Source organism: Electrona antarctica (assembly GCF_951216825.1).
Source record: "Electrona antarctica genome assembly, chromosome: 23".
NCBI classification, from domain to species: Eukaryota; Metazoa; Chordata; class Actinopteri; order Myctophiformes; family Myctophidae; genus Electrona; species Electrona antarctica.
The window spans coordinates 38852966-38870011 of NC_136804.1; the positions used below are offsets into that span (position 1 = coordinate 38852966).

The 17046-nt window shown below is 43.2% G+C and overlaps 1 protein-coding gene and 1 long non-coding RNA gene across 2 annotated transcripts in view; both read left to right on the plus strand.

The window, feature by feature from the left end:
- LOC306916647 overlaps positions 1–15839 on the plus strand; it is a 571903-nt gene extending 556064 nt beyond the window's left edge. Inside the window, exon 2 of the long non-coding RNA XR_013789009.1 lies at positions 14886–15839. This is a non-coding gene — a long non-coding RNA (uncharacterized lncRNA). The remainder of the gene's footprint in view (positions 1–14885) is intronic.
- On the plus strand, positions 4136–15774 carry atp23 (ATP23 metallopeptidase and ATP synthase assembly factor homolog). The gene is made up of 6 exons (XM_079494621.1): positions 4136–4469; positions 5655–5700; positions 7744–7825; positions 10285–10422; positions 12299–12382; positions 14490–15774. Exons 1-6 carry the CDS (start codon positions 4295–4297, stop codon positions 14691–14693), a joined length of 729 nt encoding a protein of 242 aa, XP_079350747.1. The 5' UTR covers positions 4136–4294; the 3' UTR covers positions 14694–15774.
- Positions 15840–17046: the final 1207 nt, after the last annotated feature.

Genomic DNA, 17046 nt, shown 5'->3' on the forward strand with positions numbered 1-17046 from the left:
TTGATCCGAAACCTCAATCCCTAACCTAACCATAACCGCAAGCACGGGAGCAGCGCATGTCGGACCATCGCATTTTCGCATCGCATGACCCCGCGGTTCGGACTTTTGGTGTGTCGGATCTGTGTGTGCACACCCCATCTTGTGCCACCCCTTACCCCTAAATCTATTTGACATTTTTTGTTACTATTAAAAAGAAAAAAAATAGTTCAACTAGCCAATCTACATCGACACGTTGTTAGCTTGTACAAGGGCTATTTGTACTATTTTAAAAATGTTTAAAAATAGTAAAAAATGGCAAAATGGCAAAGTTTAGGGATAAGGGGTAAGGGGTGGCGCAAGATCTAGGGCTTAGGCTCTAAGGCAGAGGTTCCCAACCACTGGCCCCCCGCTGGTGGTACACAGAGGAGTCACCCAAAAAAGAAGAAAAAGACAAAACAGGTAGTCCTTCTTCAATTGGTTTAAATAGGCTATCCAGCCGTGCTGAAATGAGCATGACGGCACACCTAGGCATTAATAGAAGATTTGAGGATGGATTAATCACATCAAATATAATCAGTGCTGATTAGTGATTAGACAAGAGTTTCGTCAGAGCAGCAGCAAAATTGGCTTATAGGAATGGAACAAAAACAAAACAATTCAAAGAATAAATGACATTTTCCCCTAGCCGCAATTTGCAACTCTAGATTTGTTTACAATGGGATGAATCTAGAGTTGCAATACCCTCCATTGACTCCCCACTCATCCAATTTGGTTTGTGATCTGCTTGTCTTAAACAACGTTAAACTCACCAACATTGCAGCTGTAGTCCAAGCTTGAATTATCCTCTTTCAATCTGCCGAGCTTGTTTTTCATAAAAATCCCCCGTAGACATGTTATGAGCTACTTTCTGTCAAGAAATTCTGTGCAGGTGATTCTTTTTCTAAGTGCTGGAGTTTGGAAGCACTCGTCATAAGTCACTGAACGGCCCAGCGTACCACCTGTTTCGAATTTGCACATAATGCAGGAGGCAGCAGCGCGACCCGTTAACAAAAACGAGTGCTTCCAAACTGCAACACTTAGAAAAGGAATCACCTGCAGAGGATGTCTTGACAAAAAGTAGCTCATAACATGTCTACGGGGGATTTGTATGAAAAACAAGCTCGGCAGATTGAAAGAGGATAATTCAAGCTTGGACTACAGCTGCAATGTTGGTGAGTTTAACGTTGTTTAAGACCAGCAGATCACAAACCAAATTGGATGAGTGGGGAGTCAATGGAGGGTATTGCAACTCTAAATTCATCCCATTGTAAACAAATCTAGAGTTGCAAATTGCGGCTAATTTCCCCCCTGTGTTAATAACAGCTGAACAGGATGGGGCAGGTCTACACTCCTGTGTTAATAACAGATGAACAGGATGGGGCAGGTCTACGCTCCTGTGTTAATAACAGATGAACAGGATGGGGCAGGTCTACGCTCCTGTGTTAATAACAGATGAACAGGATGGGGCAGGTCTACGCTCCTGTGCTAATAACAGATGAACAGGATGGGGCAGGTCTACGCTCCTGTGTTAATAACAGATGAACAGGATGGGGCAGGTCTACGCTCCTGTGTTAATAACAGATGAACAGGATGGGGCAGGTCTACGCTCCTGTGTTAATAACAGATGAACAGGATGGGGCAGGTCTACGCTCCTGTGTTAATAACAGATGAACAGGATGGGGCAGGTCTACGCTCCTGTGTTAATAACAGATGAACAGGATGGGGCAGGTCTACACTCCTGTGTTAATAACAGATGAACAGGATGGGGCAGGTCTACGCTCCTGTGTTAATAACAGATGAACAGGATGGGGCAGGTCTACACTCCTGTGTTAATAACAGATGAACAGGATGGGGCAGGTCTACACTCCTGTGTTAATAACAGATGAACAGGATGGGGCAGGTCTACGCTCCTGTGTTAATAACAGCTGAACAGGATGGGGCAGGTCTACACTCCTGTGTTAATAACAGCTGAACAGGATGGGGCAGGTCTACGCTCCTGTGTTAATAACAGATGAACAGGATGGGGCAGGTCTACGCTCCTGTATTACTTGGAGAGACAGATATTTTCTGTGGTGGTACTTGGTATAAAAAAGGTTGAACCCCCCCCCCCTGCTCTAAGGCAGTGGGACCACCTGGGAACACCAGTGGTCCTTGGAGGGGGTTCCAGGTGGTCTCCACCTAAATGATGGAGTTTGTAACCAAATGGTCTGGACTCTTATTAGATCTTAACTCTTGAGAGTGTAAAATTAAACCAAATGGACCCGTATGGGTCCAAATGGTCTGGACTCTTATTAGATCTTAACTCTTGAGTGTAAAATTAAACCAAATGGACCCGTATGGGTCCATTTGGTTTAATTTTACACTCTCAAGAGTTAAATTATTGTTAAACATCTGCATTACTTTAATTTACAAGTCATCACACAATCACATAAAGCAGAAGTTATCTCTCCTAATGGTACCAACGTCAATACAGCATGGAATTGTTATGTGGACAAAATCTTATCCAACAAAATGAGGCCAAATTGAGGATATAAATCTCACCAAATGATGGAGGTCCGTAGGGCCTATACGTTGAATCAAACGCTGAATACACAAACAATGGCCCTTGATATTAAAAGGGTTGAAATCCAGTCTGTGCTCAGTACAGTGGATTATAATTTGTTTGGCTATGCGTTGCTAGGGAACAGTACTTTTGGGTCAAACATTATTTCCTACCAGCTATTCATTGATATTAGCATATCACAACACTGCAATATTAGGTCCAATTGGACCCATTTAGAACGTGTATGTTGTTGTTGTTGTTATTGTTGTGGTCGAGTCAAGACTCAAGAGTGAAAATAACACAACAACTTGCTTTCAAATGGACACAGCTCGTGCTGCTGACATGCTAGCTCATTGCTGCTAGGCTAGCAGATAGCTAGCATGTAGCAACATGTAGCAACTGTCTTTACACTCAAACAACAGCATATTGTGACATTATCAACTCACACAGAGCGGGTTATCTGTCTCCGTGTTCCATTCAGAGCCAACGTTCAGCCGTGGAACTAGAATTAAACCCGTTAACTAAAGACTAGAAGAGAATAATGTGTCATCATTATCAGCACTATCCCTCCTCTTCTGTTTATGTTGGGCGCCATGACAGCACAGCATTTCCCAGCAGCCTTTGCGGGCAAAAAAATAAAAAATATATATAAAAAATAAATAATAGTAAATAAAGAAGATAGATAATACAAAATATATAATAAATAATAATATTAAATATTAAAAAATATATAATAAATAATAACAAATATATAAAAATAAATAAAAAATACATGAAAAAATTAAAATGACTCACTCAGTCAATATGACAATATTCACTCTGTTTAACGCACCTTGCTATATTTATAACGATAAAGTCTACATAAAGGTTCAGATTTTAAAGTTTATAAAGTTCTCACCCTCAGAGCCAAGGATGTTATGATCCTCTTCGGGTGGATATTAGAACCCGTATCTTCACTGTTGTTCAATAAACAGCATTTTAATCACATCGGTGGACATTGTCCTCGTAGTTATAATGTAATCACAGTGCAATACAGCTCTCCGCCGATAGGGGCGCGTAGTTGAAAGCATATAGTGAAAAAACTGATAAAATGGCCACCGATGTGATTAAAATGCTTTTTATGTAACAATAGTGAAGATACGGGTTCTAATATTCACCCGAGGAGGATTATAACATCCGTGGCTCTGAGGGTGAGACCTTTATATTTGAAACCTGAATGTTTATTGTAGTTTATAAGTAGTGTATAAGTAGTGTCATGTTTCAGGGCTAATGCAAAAACATAGACTGTATAAAATGATATGTATTTTTTTTTAAAACATAATTATATATTATATTTAAAAGGAAAAAAAACGTTCCAATTAAATTAACCTGTTTTCATATTTTGGGATAATATTCTTCTATTATTATGCAGAACGCCCGATTTATGTTGGCAGTCAGATCCGGTCCAGATCGAGCCCCGCATACTGTATCCGGTAAATGTGGGGGTTTCCGTATCCACTTCGGACCGGATATGCAAACCATAGATATCATTCTCGACCTGATCACGTGATCTACACACACACACACACACACACACACACAGCAGTTACACAGTGACCTCTTCTTGCTAGCTTGCTGCTAGCTATAGCCTTAGAGCACAATAATCCTGACTTTGTACCAAAACAAACGCATCATAATATTAATATTGATATTAAACACATAGATCTTTTAGGTGTCCATTCATGCACCAACAGCATGGCTGCTGCTGCTCAGGAGCCCAAACACCCAGGAGGAGAAACAGGAGACTTTGGATACGAGCTGTTTCCAGAAAGGAGTCAGAAAGGAGTGAATAAACCTTCATCTCTGATCTCTGACCTGTTCACTTTCAACAACAAGTGTCGGGTCATGCTGCACTTTGCCACGGAAACCAGTGAGTGTATTGTATATAACTTATTATATATGTAGTTTATGATGAATTCCTGTTCTGTTCTTTGGCTATATAGAAGTAGTGTCTATTTGGATGTCTCTAAATGTTATGATGAATTGAACAAGGTGGACCCTCTTGTAAACAAGTGTAATGCTTTATTGGGTCGTCGGACGCACTCACAGTTAACAGTCTTTGTATTGAGTTGTGCTTGAAATGTACTGTAATTCTGCAAACTAGTGTTAATACTGTAATACATACTTCAATCAATCAAAAGCTGGAAATCAATTCAATTCAATTTCAATTAAAAGGGACTTTATTGGCATGAGAAAACAGCCCTATAGAACACATCATGGTTCCCAAACTTTCTCATGTCAAGGACCCCCAAATTGACACTAATTAGCACCGCGGACCCCCATTTGAAAATATATGCCAGGGACCCCCCATAAGAGAAGATGTTTACAACTCTAGTAGAGATTCTCAACCTGTTTAATTTCAAGGACCCCCAGTTTGACATGCATTAGTATACAGACCCCCATTTAATGGAATGTCTATCTCTGGGATCCTCAATTTATATTGTAAAATCAATTTCAAATGTGTACAAATGGAACCAAATGGACCTGTTAGGGGGGACCCGGGTGCATACTTAGTTTAGACTAGTCATTGGTTAGACATGGGTTAAGTTTAGGTGTGCTGCCCCGTGGGAGGTTAGGTTTAGCGTGAGGGTTTGAGATAGGTTGTAGTTGTAGGACTGACTGGTCTAACCAATGACTAGTCTAAACTATGTACTGTCTACTCTAAACTAAGCACTGCACACGTTCAGAGTCTTGCTCAAGGACACTTGGACACTAACTCCGGGGGAGCCCACAGGGATCGAACTGGCAACCTTGCGGTTCCCATCCGGCCACTCTACCCCCATTCTCCCCTTCCTCCCCACACACACAAACGGGAACAGTTTTGACGTGGGTTTTGACATGTAATAATTTGAGAAAATACAAATGTTCCCCTTATGCGCAAGATCGACCGATCATGAGAAAAACAGTCAGTGCTCGATTGGCCCCAAAGAAACCCTGATCAGGGCAACTCTATACTGTAGCAGAACTTGTGTCCAACTGTTCTTTCCTGTGCTTTTATTCTTACAAACTGTTAATAAAGTATTCAATCAATGGATCTCTGTCTCTCTCTCTTTAGGTCCATATGCCAAACTACTGCTCAGAGCCATGAACAGTTCAGGATGGTAGGTACCCGGCTTCTACTTTTGGGCGACTGTGTCTCAGGAGGTACAGTAGAGCAGGTCGACCAATGATCCATGGGTCGGCGGTTCGAATCCCGGCTCCTCCTCCTGTCCACACGTGGAAGTGTCCTTGGGCAAGACACTGAACCCTACAAGGCCTACATTGCCTCCAATGAGTCGGTCGGTGTGAGCTCGCCACCGTCGGTGTGTGAATGTGGGAAGTGAGGACGCTGGCGTCGACTGTTTGCCGCTTCACCTCCCAATGTATGAATGAATGAACCTTCACCTCCCAATGTAGGAATGAATGAACCTTCACCTCCCAATGTAGGAATGAATGAACCTTCACCTCCCAATGTATGAATGAATGAACCTTCACCTCCCAATGTATGAATGAATTAACCTTCACCTCCCAATGTATGAATGAATTAACCTTCACCTCCCAAATCCAATGTATGAATGAATGAAACTTCACCTCCAAATGTATGAATGAATTAACCTTCACCTCCCAAATCCAATGTATGAATGAATGAACCTTCACCTCCCAATGTATGAATGAATCAACCTTCACCTCCCAATGTATGAATGAATCAACCTTCACCTCCCAATGTATGAATGAATGGACCTTCACCTCCCAATGTATGAATGAATGAACCTTCACCTCCCAATGTATGAATGAATGGACCTTCACCTCCCAATGTATGAATGAATGGACCTTCACCTCCCAATGTATGAATGAATGAACCTTCACCTCCCAATGTATGAATGAATGAACCTTCACCTCCCAATGTATGAATGAATGGACCTTCACCTCCCAATGTATGAATGAATGGACCTTCACCTCCCAATGTATGAATGAATGAACCTTCACCTCCCAATGTAGGAATGAATGGACCTTCACCTCCCAATGTATGAATGGATGGACCTTCACCTCCCAATGTATGAATGAATGAACCTTCACCTCCCAATGTATGAATGAATGAATGAACCTTCACCTCCCAATGTATGAATGAATGAACCTTCACCTCCCAATGTAGGAATGAATGAACCTTCACCTCCCAATGTAGGAATGAATGGACCTTCACCTCCCAATGTATGAATGAATGGACCTTCACCTCCCAATGTATGAATGAATGAACCTTCACCTCCCAATGTAGGAATGAATGAACCTTCACCTCCCAATGTATGAATGAATGGACCTTCACCTCCCAATGTATGAATGAATGAACCTTCACCTCCCAATGTATGAATGAATGGACCTTCACCTCCCAATGTATGAATGAATGGACCATTGTAAAGCGCTTTGAGCAGGCACATAGTGCATAGAAAAGCGCTATAAAAATGCAATTCATTATTATTATTAAGCAGCTCATCAACAAAACCAAAACAAAATATTTTTTATCAAAATGTGAGATTGATTTTTTTTTATGACTCAAGCTACAACAAACTTGACTGTGATGTCCTATAGAGCGGCTAACCCTTCATTGATTAAAAAGGGAACATTCCCTGACGGTGACGGAGACGCGACGCTGACGCGCCCGGTGGAGCCCCGGTGTAAGGGCCGATTCATACTCCTATTTTACCGCTGTTTCGGCGCTGTAGTGCCGAAATGATTTCGGCTCGTCAGAAATATTCAGTAGCACCGAAGAGCCGACTTTAGGGCGGTACCCCACCCCCCACCCCCCCCGAACCTCAAATGACGTCACATTGTAGGTTCTACAGAGCCGAACCGACTTTTATTCGGCTCTAAAATAGGAGTATGAATCAGCCCTAAGAGCGCCCCTTTCTTGGCCCAGAAGAGAATTTCCCATTAATTTTGTTTCCATAGACGTTTGATAAAGTATGTATTTAAAGACCTGTAAGCCTCGGGACAAAGCCAACTCAGCTCCTGACAAAAAAAATCATGACAATAAACACTTTTAAACAGTTTTTCTTCTTTGTGCTAAAACGTTTGGGAAACACTGTTCTAGATATTTCTGTCTTTTAAAGACAAAGTGAAATCATGGTGTTGATATAATAAAACTGTCCCCTCTCATCATGTTTACACAGTACGGTGTTGAAAGACCGCCATTTCTCCTGTGAAGATTGCGACGGTAGTGTCAGTGGAGGCTTTGACGCCGCCTCGTCCCAAGTAAGGAACACGTCCGTTAGGGGTGGGCCGGGTGGATGGTATACAATATGTGACCACATTTGACTGAGGGACTGCCATTGGATTTCTTTTTTAATTTTAATGTTTTCATGTCATATGAAAGCAGGGAATCATCATAGCTTCAAATTGACATGTTCAGTTTGACCCACCAGTTTTGGAGCATTTATTTCATATTTACATGATTTCAGACATGCTCTAGTACAGGGTTCCCCAATTAATTTTCCTCAAGGGCCATATTTTGACTAGGGAACCAGTAGTCCTTGAGGGGGTGCCCAGTTTGACATGCATAGGCTACTGACCCCCATTAATTTAAGGCCATTTATATCTGGGACACCCCCCCCAAAACAAAACAACAAACCTTTTTTCTTTCTTTTTAAAAAAAAAATCTTCCAGAGGCCACAAGGGGGCGCTCCGCAGGCCGCAAATGGCCCGCGGGCCGCCTATTGGGGAACCCTGCTCTAGTATGTGAAAATTAACTAATTTTGAAAAAAAATATATATATATTTTTTTCTCCTCTGGTGAAAAGCTGGAATTTGTGCGATGGCAGTCTCTCAGTCAAATCTGGTCACATATCTTTTCAAGCAGTATCACGACATGTCCTTACTGGCCTACCGGCATGTGTACTTATAAGCATTTTGCGTTGAACTAATTTCTTTAGAAATCCATGTCGTTACACCGCATCTCTCCACTAGCTAAAGAGAGCGCCCCGAAAATAGCTGATCTACTGCGGCGCGTTGTGAGCTTGTAGATCTGCTATTTTCTGTCAAAGTGCCCTTTTTTAAAATTTATTTTTAATATTTTTTATGGAGGGACAGACAGTAGGCTGACAGGAAATGGGGGGAAGACATGCAGTAAAGGCCGTCGGGATCGGGAGTCGAACCCGCGGCACACTGCCAGACTGGATTACCAGCCAAGGTGCCTGGACCGCTGAGCCACGGCCCAGTCCAAAGTGCCCTCTTAACCCATTGAGACCTGGAACGCATCCATGTCACGTTAGCGTTTAACCACATTAACCATTAACCCATTTTGGGCGGGAACCCCTTTTGGTGTTTTAAACATTGTTATAATTTAGCTATTGAAAAATAGCAGATCTACAAGCTCATAGCGCGCCACCGAGTGGCGCGCTATGAGCTTGTAGATCTGCTATTTTTGAAAAATCGTTAAAATGTGCCTTAAATCTTTCCGAAAATTGTCATGATTTAGAAAACTTTTTTTTTTAATTTCGACGTCAGGCCTGAATGGATTAACGGCATTTCAGCCCCTGCCCCTCTAACACTCTAAGCCAGGGGTTCTCAAAGTGGGGTCCGGGGACCCCCAGGGGTCCTTGAGGGAGTTCCAGGGGGTCCCCAGCTAAATGATAATTTGGAACCAAATGGGTCTGTAACTCAGAGAGTGTACAAATGGAATCAAATGGACCCGTTAGGGTCTCAGAGTCAAATTAGCATTGATTTTACAATATAAATCGGGGGTCCCAGAGATAGAAATACCATTAAATTGGGGGTCCCAGAGATAGAAATACCATTAAATGGGGGGTCTGTAGACTAAAGCACGTCAAACTGGGGGTCCTTGAAATTAAACGGGTTGAGAATCACTGCTAGAGCCGTAAAAATCTTCTCTTATGGGGGACCCTGGCATATCTTTTCAAATGGGGGTCCGCGGGCTAATGAGTGTCAATTTGGGGGTCCTTGACATGAAAACATGAACAGTTGAACACAGTGGTCACTGATGACATGTTGTCATCACCACCTCACTCCCCCTCACTGTATATGTTTTCTTTTCCCTTTGTACCTCCTTTATGATGATGATTTCCTGTTTTTTATATATATAAGTGCATATTTATATGTCTCTAAATGTTATGATGAATTGAACAAGGTGGACCCTCTTGTGAACAAGTCTAGTGCTTTATCGGGTTCGTCCACTCACAGTTAACAGTTTTTTTTGTATTGAGTTGTGCTTGAAATGTACTGTAATTCTACAAACTGTTAACACTTTGAGGGCATACTACGCGTTACCCGCATTTTAATCAAATATTCTACGCTGCCGAGATTGTTTTATTACCTTTAGATCATACGCTGAAGTATTTGGGCTTTTGATCGTCGAAAATCCGACGAAAATAGGTTCCCCCGTGTGGTATTTTCGATCGCACCACCCGCCATCTTGGTACGCCACAAAACGGGTGCATAAGACCCTGCTCCATGAGGCCGTGTCTTCCGTTCACTTGCATTGGACTCAATTTCCCAGAAGCCCTAGCAGCCCAGCGCATGGGTTGATTTCCAGTTTCGACATCATAACATGAAGCTGGAGTTACTTTTTAATTATTAAAATGTCGGGTATCGCGTATTAAGCAGGGCATATAGTTTGATCAATCAATTTAAAGCCCTCAAAGAGTTAATAAATACTTCAATCAATCAATGAATGATTCAATCGATGGTGTGTTTCAGATCGTCCTGTGTCAGAACAACATCCACCAGCAGGCCCACATGAACCGGGTCGTCAGCCACGAGCTCATCCACGCCTTCGACCACTGCAGAGCCCACGTCGACTGGTTCAACAACTTCAGACACCTGGCCTGCTCCGAGGTAACTTCAGACACCTGGCCTGCTCCGAGGTCAGCCCTTCTACCAAAAATGTCTTCTAAATCGTGACAGTTTTCTGAAAATGTCACATGTCAGTGGTGCTCAAACTATTTCATGTCAAGGGACCCCAAAATATCATATGTAATTGAGCCCGCCGACCGCCATCTGAAAATATGTTGTTCCGGGGACCTCTCCCCAGAAGCAAAGATTTGAGTTAAAAAACGCTCTGAAAGAATATTCAAAGATTTGTGAAACATTTTCACGATTTTTCAAAAATAGCAGATCTACAAGCTTGTAGCACGGCACCGAGATCTGCTATTTCAATAGCTAAAGTATAACATAATGCTTAATACACCAAAAGGGGTTCCCGTCCTGAATGGGTTAAAAGCCTTCTGGTTTTTTAATTGTATTTTTGCACAGTTCAACAGTGTTGATTTAGTTTTAGTCATATTTTAGTCACCTGACATGTTTCAGTGTTAGCCTAGTTTTAAATCTACAGTTTACTTTGTCGACAACTGCATTTTTGTCGGGCCTTGATGGTACCGTAATAATGGCAGATTTGACACTTGGTCGCATGCTGAAAATAGCTGATCTACATGCGTTGTGAGCTACACACGTTGTGAGCTACCCGCGTTGTGAGCTACACACGTTGTGAGCTACCCGCGTTGTGAGCTACACACGTTGTGAGCTACCCGCGTTGTGAGCTACACACGTTGTGAGCTACACACGTTGTGAGCTACACACGTTGTGAGCTACACACATTGTGAGCTACACGCGTTGTGAGCTACACACGTTGTGAGCTACACACGTTGTGAGCTACACGCGTTGTGAGCTACACGCGTTGTGAGCTACACGCGTTGTGAGCTACACGCGTTGTGAGCTACACGCGTTGTGAGCTACACGCGTTGTGAGCTACACGCGTTGTGAGCTACACGCGTTGTGAGCTACACGCGTTGTGAGCTACACGCTGTGTGAGCTACACGCGTTGTGAGCTACACGCGTTGTGAGCTACACGCGTTGTGAGCTACACGCTGTGTGAGCTACACGCGTTGTGAGCTACACGCGTTGTGAGCTACACGCGTTGTGAGCTACACGCTGTGTGAGCTACACGCGTTGTGAGCTACACGCGTTGTGAGCTACACGCGTTGTGAGCTACACGCGTTGTGAGCTTGTAGATCAGCTGTTTTCAGAATGTAACACCCGAGCACAACCAAACATAAAACTATCTCTTCTCCACTACAGTCCCTCCCTGACATTTTAGTCTAGTTTCTTTTATGTGTTGATGAAATTGTCAGTTTATATTTTAGTCATAGTTTTAGTCATCAAGGCTTAGGTTTTATTTAGTTTTGGTCAGTGGAAAAATATAAGGTACATTTTACGTCATAGTTTTAGTCGATGAAATCAACACTGCTGCTACTCTCGGCAGTGGCTCAGCGGTAGAGTGGCTGGATGGGAACCGAAAGGTTGCCAGTTCGAACCCTGCGGGCTCCCCCAGAGTTAGTGTCGAAGTGTCCTTGAGCAAGACGCTGAACCCCTAATTGCTCCTGATGTGCTGGTTGGTGCCTTGCATGGTTTCCGCTGCCATTAGTGTGTGAATGTGTGTGTGAATGGGTGAATGTAATGCACAATCTATGTAAAGCGCCTTGGTTAAAGGCGCTATATAAATGCACCATTTACCATTTTACTCTCCACAGTAAACTCATTGTCTGTTTGTTTTCAGATTCGAGCAGCTAACCTCAGCGGAGACTGCACCTTCAACAATGAGGTTGCCAGGTTCAACTCATTGTCTGTTTGTTTTCAGATTCGAGCAGCTAACCTCAGCGGAGACTGCACCTTCAACAATGAGGTTGCCAGGTTCTCATTGTCTGTTTGTTTTCAGATTCGAGCAGCTAACCTCAGCGGAGACTGCACCTTCAACAATGAGGTTGCCAGGTTCAACGTGGGCTTGAAGCAACATCATCAGGTACTGAGGGCTGATGGTCTTGTTGCGTTCCACACGAGGCAGTAGGGTTGGGTGACGATACGAATCTATCGTCAATCGCGATTGTACGAGTCCAATCGCCGAATATTTTTATTAGGCGATTTTTCGGGACGATTTTTTTCTTTTGGGCCGGGTGGAAAACCCCTCCTCCGTTATAATGGTATGCTCCCAGTCCCCGCACCGCAGCATCAGGGAACACTCTGGCAGCCAGAGTAAAGGCTGGGAGGGACCGAGCCGAGGGAGGCTACTGTACTGTAGCCTACATGTTGTTTATGCTCCGGAGTCCAGACCCATGCAGTTTAATAATATACAGTCACAACAGAATGCACACTGCTGTCTCGTGTCTCATCACAATCCCAATGCGCCACCCGTGAAGTCGGGGGGAAAATAAAAAACAGGCTGCTAGTGTTAGTGTAGGGTCGGGGATCGTTAGCTTAGCACTTAGCTTAGCGCGTAGCTACTGATTCAACCTACTGATTGAACTTCATCGACGGTGCGGGGAGGCAAGAGTTCTCCGGGGAGGAGGAGAAGTTACCAGGGCAGGCTACATGTTGCTGCGGCTAACAACACTGTCACCAGCCAGTGGTTGTGATGTTAGCTCTTGGCTTGCAGCTGCTTGTCCGTTCCAACTTCACTTCATCTCCACCTGTAACTTATTTTTTATTTTGTTACCCTGGCTGCGCAGCTGCGCTGCAAAAATAGACGGATCTACAAGCTCTCAACGCGTAGCGAACGGCGCTGCAAAAACAGGCAGGACGCGGCGCCTTGAGAGCTTGTAGATCTGGCTTTTTTGCGACCTGTAGTGAGCTGTTCTCACTTTACTTTTATGACACGAATATATCGTCCATCGGCGATTTTTGGACAGACGATGGGCGATTGAAAACAATTGGCATATCGCCCAACCTTACGAGGCAGATGCAAAGATGCAAAGACCACAGCATCGCTGTCGCTTTGTAAAATCTGTTTCTCACGCGGTCGTTGACGTCGTCAAGCGTGCGGCGGCGGTGACGTGCGGCGACGTGCGGCGGCGGTGACGTGCGGCGGCGGTGACGTGTCGGAGGCGCGGCGGCCGCTGGGGGAGAAAAACAACAACAGTTGTAGCTTTGCGTCTGGAAGTTGAAGCTCGGCTTCAATTTGTAGCTTTGTATGTTTTGCAGCAGCTACAAACATCTGATTTGCTTCACGTCGTTGGCTTCCATTGACAATGAATGGTAGACCGTATATTTGCATCGTCATGTCACTGGCTCCCATTGACAATGAATGGTAGACCGTATCTTTGCATCGTCATGTCACTGGCTCCCATTGACAATGAATGGTAGACCGTATATTTGCATCTTCATGTCGTTGGCTTCCATTGACAATGAATGGTAGACTGTATATTTGCATCGTCATGTCGTTGGCTTCCATTGACAATGAATGGTAGACCGTATATTTGCATCTTCATGTCGTTGGCTTCCATTGACAATGAATGGTAGACTGTATATTTGCATCGTCATGTCGTTGGCTTCCATTGACAATGAATGGAAGACTATCTTTGCATCTTCATGTCGTTGGCTTCCATTGACAATGAATGGTAGACTATCTTTGCATCTTCATGTCGTTGGCTTCCATTGACAATGAATGGTAGACTGTCTTTGCATCGTCATGTCGCTGCAGGCTTCCATTGACAATGAATGGTAGACTGTATCTTTGCATCTGCCCGTGTGAACGCACCATACAGTATGTCAAGCATTCAGTTCTTAACATTCACCCGTGTTGCGTGTTGAATCGGCTGATTTGACCTTTTCTGATGATATCAACAATTATCTACAGCCAATGTGTCCTGATTAAAAAAAGAGAAATCTTCTAAAAATAGCAGATCTACAAGCTCAAAATGCATCGTGTTCTGAGCCTGTAGATCTTACATTTTTGAGACATTTTAAATAGTTAATTAACCAGCATCCCGTGTCTCTTCTGTCTAAATAAAGCAACGCATATAAAAACCAGACCATACACAAATTTATATTATTTCTATATCCATTATTGGCACTATATGAACCACTTCGTCTGTCGTCTGTTAATCGTTTGCGTCTCTCTCTTGCATTGCCAGGAGTGTGTGCGCGGACGCGCCTTGCGTTCCATCCTGGCCGTGAGGAAGATCAGCCGAGAGGAGGCGGAGAAGGTCGTGGACGAGGTGTTTGACACGTGCTTCAACGACCACGCGCCGTTCGGACGCATCCCGCACTCCAAGAAGGACGCCAAGTTCGCCTTCAGGGAGTACGAGAACAGAGATCGATACTACGCCAACCTTTAGCGTCGAGCGCACTTACGTTTTCATTTCCAATGGTGCTTTTTGACAGCCGTGTCGACTAAAGTATGGCCGGCCGTCGACCACAATACCCAGAATAATCATATGAACTGAGTGTGAAAGGCCTTTTTCTTTTGTAAAAAGGGAATCCTCCGAGGCTACTCTGCTGTGAAAAGGTTGATTTACTAAATTCTTAAGGAGAGATCCGATGAGATGTTTATCTTGTCGTGGGTCTTTTGGACAAACATTCTGTGTCAAGTAGGGATGCACCGAAATGGAAATTCGATGTTTAAACTAACAATTTAGCCGATACTGATGCCGATATGTTAGTTTAGTTTTTGTTGTTTTTATTTCTCCCCTTTTGTGCTGCCAGGGAAACAAATTACATCTTCAATAGAAGAACTCAATGTTCAGAATCTACAGCTTGGTAGACTACAGATAACCAACACACCAACATAGAATCTACAGCTTGGTAGACTGCAGATAACCAACACACCAACATAGAATCTACAGCTTGGTAGACTGCAGATAACCAACACTCCAACATAGAATCTACAGCTTGGTAGACTGCAGATAACCAACACACCAACATAGAATCTACAGCTTGGTAGACTGCAGATAACCAACACACCAACATAGAATCTACAGCTTGGTAGACTGCAGATAACCACCACACCAACATAGAATCTACAGCTTGGTAGACTGCAGATAACCAACACACCAACATAGAATCTACAGCTTGGTAGACTGCAGATAACCAACACACCAACATAGAATCTATAGCTTGGTAGACTACAGATAACCACCACACCGACATAGAATCTACAGCTTGGTAGACTGCAGATAACCAACACACCGACATAGAATCTACAGCTTGGTAGACTACAGATAACCAACACTCCAACATAGAATCTACAGCTTGGTAGGCTGCAGATAACCAACATAGAATCTACAGCTTGGTAGACTGCAGATAACCAACATAGAATCTACAGCTTGGTAGACTGCAGATAACCAACACACCAACATAGAATCTACAGCTTGGTAGACTGCAGATAACCAACACACCAACATAGAATCTACAGCTTGGTAGACTGCAGATAACCAACACACCAACATAGAATCTACAGCTTGGTAGACTGCAGATAACCAACATAGAATCTACAGCTTGGTAGACTGCAGATAACCAACACACCAACATAGAATCTACAGCTTGGTAGACTGCAGATAACCAACACACCAACATAGAATCTACAGCTTGGTAGACTGCAGATAACCACCACACCAACATAGAATCTACAGCTTGGTAGACTGCAGATAACCACCACACCAACATAGAATCTACAGCTTGGTAGACTGCAGATAACCAACATAGAATCTACAGCTTGGTAGACTGCAGATAACCACCACACCAACATAGAATCTACAGCTTGGTAGACTGCAGATAACCACCACACCAACATAGAATCTACAGCTTGGTAGGCTGCAGATAACATCGCAAAATGTATGCTCATCAACAACAGATAAATGTCGGCTATCCTGCCATCGGTTAGCTTTATTTGCCGATACCGATATTGACCGATACATGACGGGTGCATCCCGATAGTGTAAATGGATTACGCAGCTGTAAAGGTGGTTTCACGGCGTGGAGGCATTTCTGTGAGCGAATGAATGCTCACTGCTTCATATTATAGAGCGCTGGACAAGACTGACATTATGTTTGTATAACGTCGCCTTCTTAAACTAAATAATTGCCTAAGTCACACTCTTTTATTTTACAAAACGGGACAGGATCAGCATGATCCTTTTCAATTAGGACTGTGGTGATTTTTACCAGAGGTGGGCGAGTGTCATGAGGCGCTGACTTAGGTTTAAGAAGGTGATGATAAATTATGAAAATAAGCTCATAGCAAATAAAGGCTTAGCCATTTTGTATAACAAGATCTTCACAAATCAATCAAGATGTGAGAACCACATGCAAATAGTGTGTACACATTTCATGTGTGATGTATTGATGCCTGAGGATGGCATTAGGCCGCATGGCGTTGGCCACAGACCTTATTTTGTGCACAAATCCAACATTGCTAAGTCACTTTAGGTTTTAGGACTACAACCTGAATCTAGCATTCTAATGCCTAAAGTTTTGACCTAAAAGAACAAGTGGCCTGTAAATAGTGCTGTGTGCTTAACTTAAATAAAACCAACTTGTTTGAAATTAAACTGTGATTCATACGAAAGTTGTTTTTTGTAAATTGATTACAATTGAACACGTTAGAATGCTTAACCTTGTACTTGACCGGAGATACTTTAAATGAGTATTAAATTAGTATTGATGAGGAAAGTTCTGCCTCAACAACATTAT

Excerpts from the sequence above, each read along its gene's own strand:
- atp23 (XM_079494621.1), top strand. The coding sequence starts at position 4,295 with ATGGCTGCTGCTGCTCAGGAGCCCAAACACCCAGGAGGAGAAACAGGA. Across the intron at positions 5,701-7,743 it reads GCCATGAACAGTTCAGGATG|TACGGTGTTGAAAGACCGCC; the intron begins GTAGGTACCCGG and ends ATGTTTACACAG. Across the intron at positions 12,383-14,489 it reads GCTTGAAGCAACATCATCAG|GAGTGTGTGCGCGGACGCGC; the intron begins GTACTGAGGGCT and ends TTGCATTGCCAG.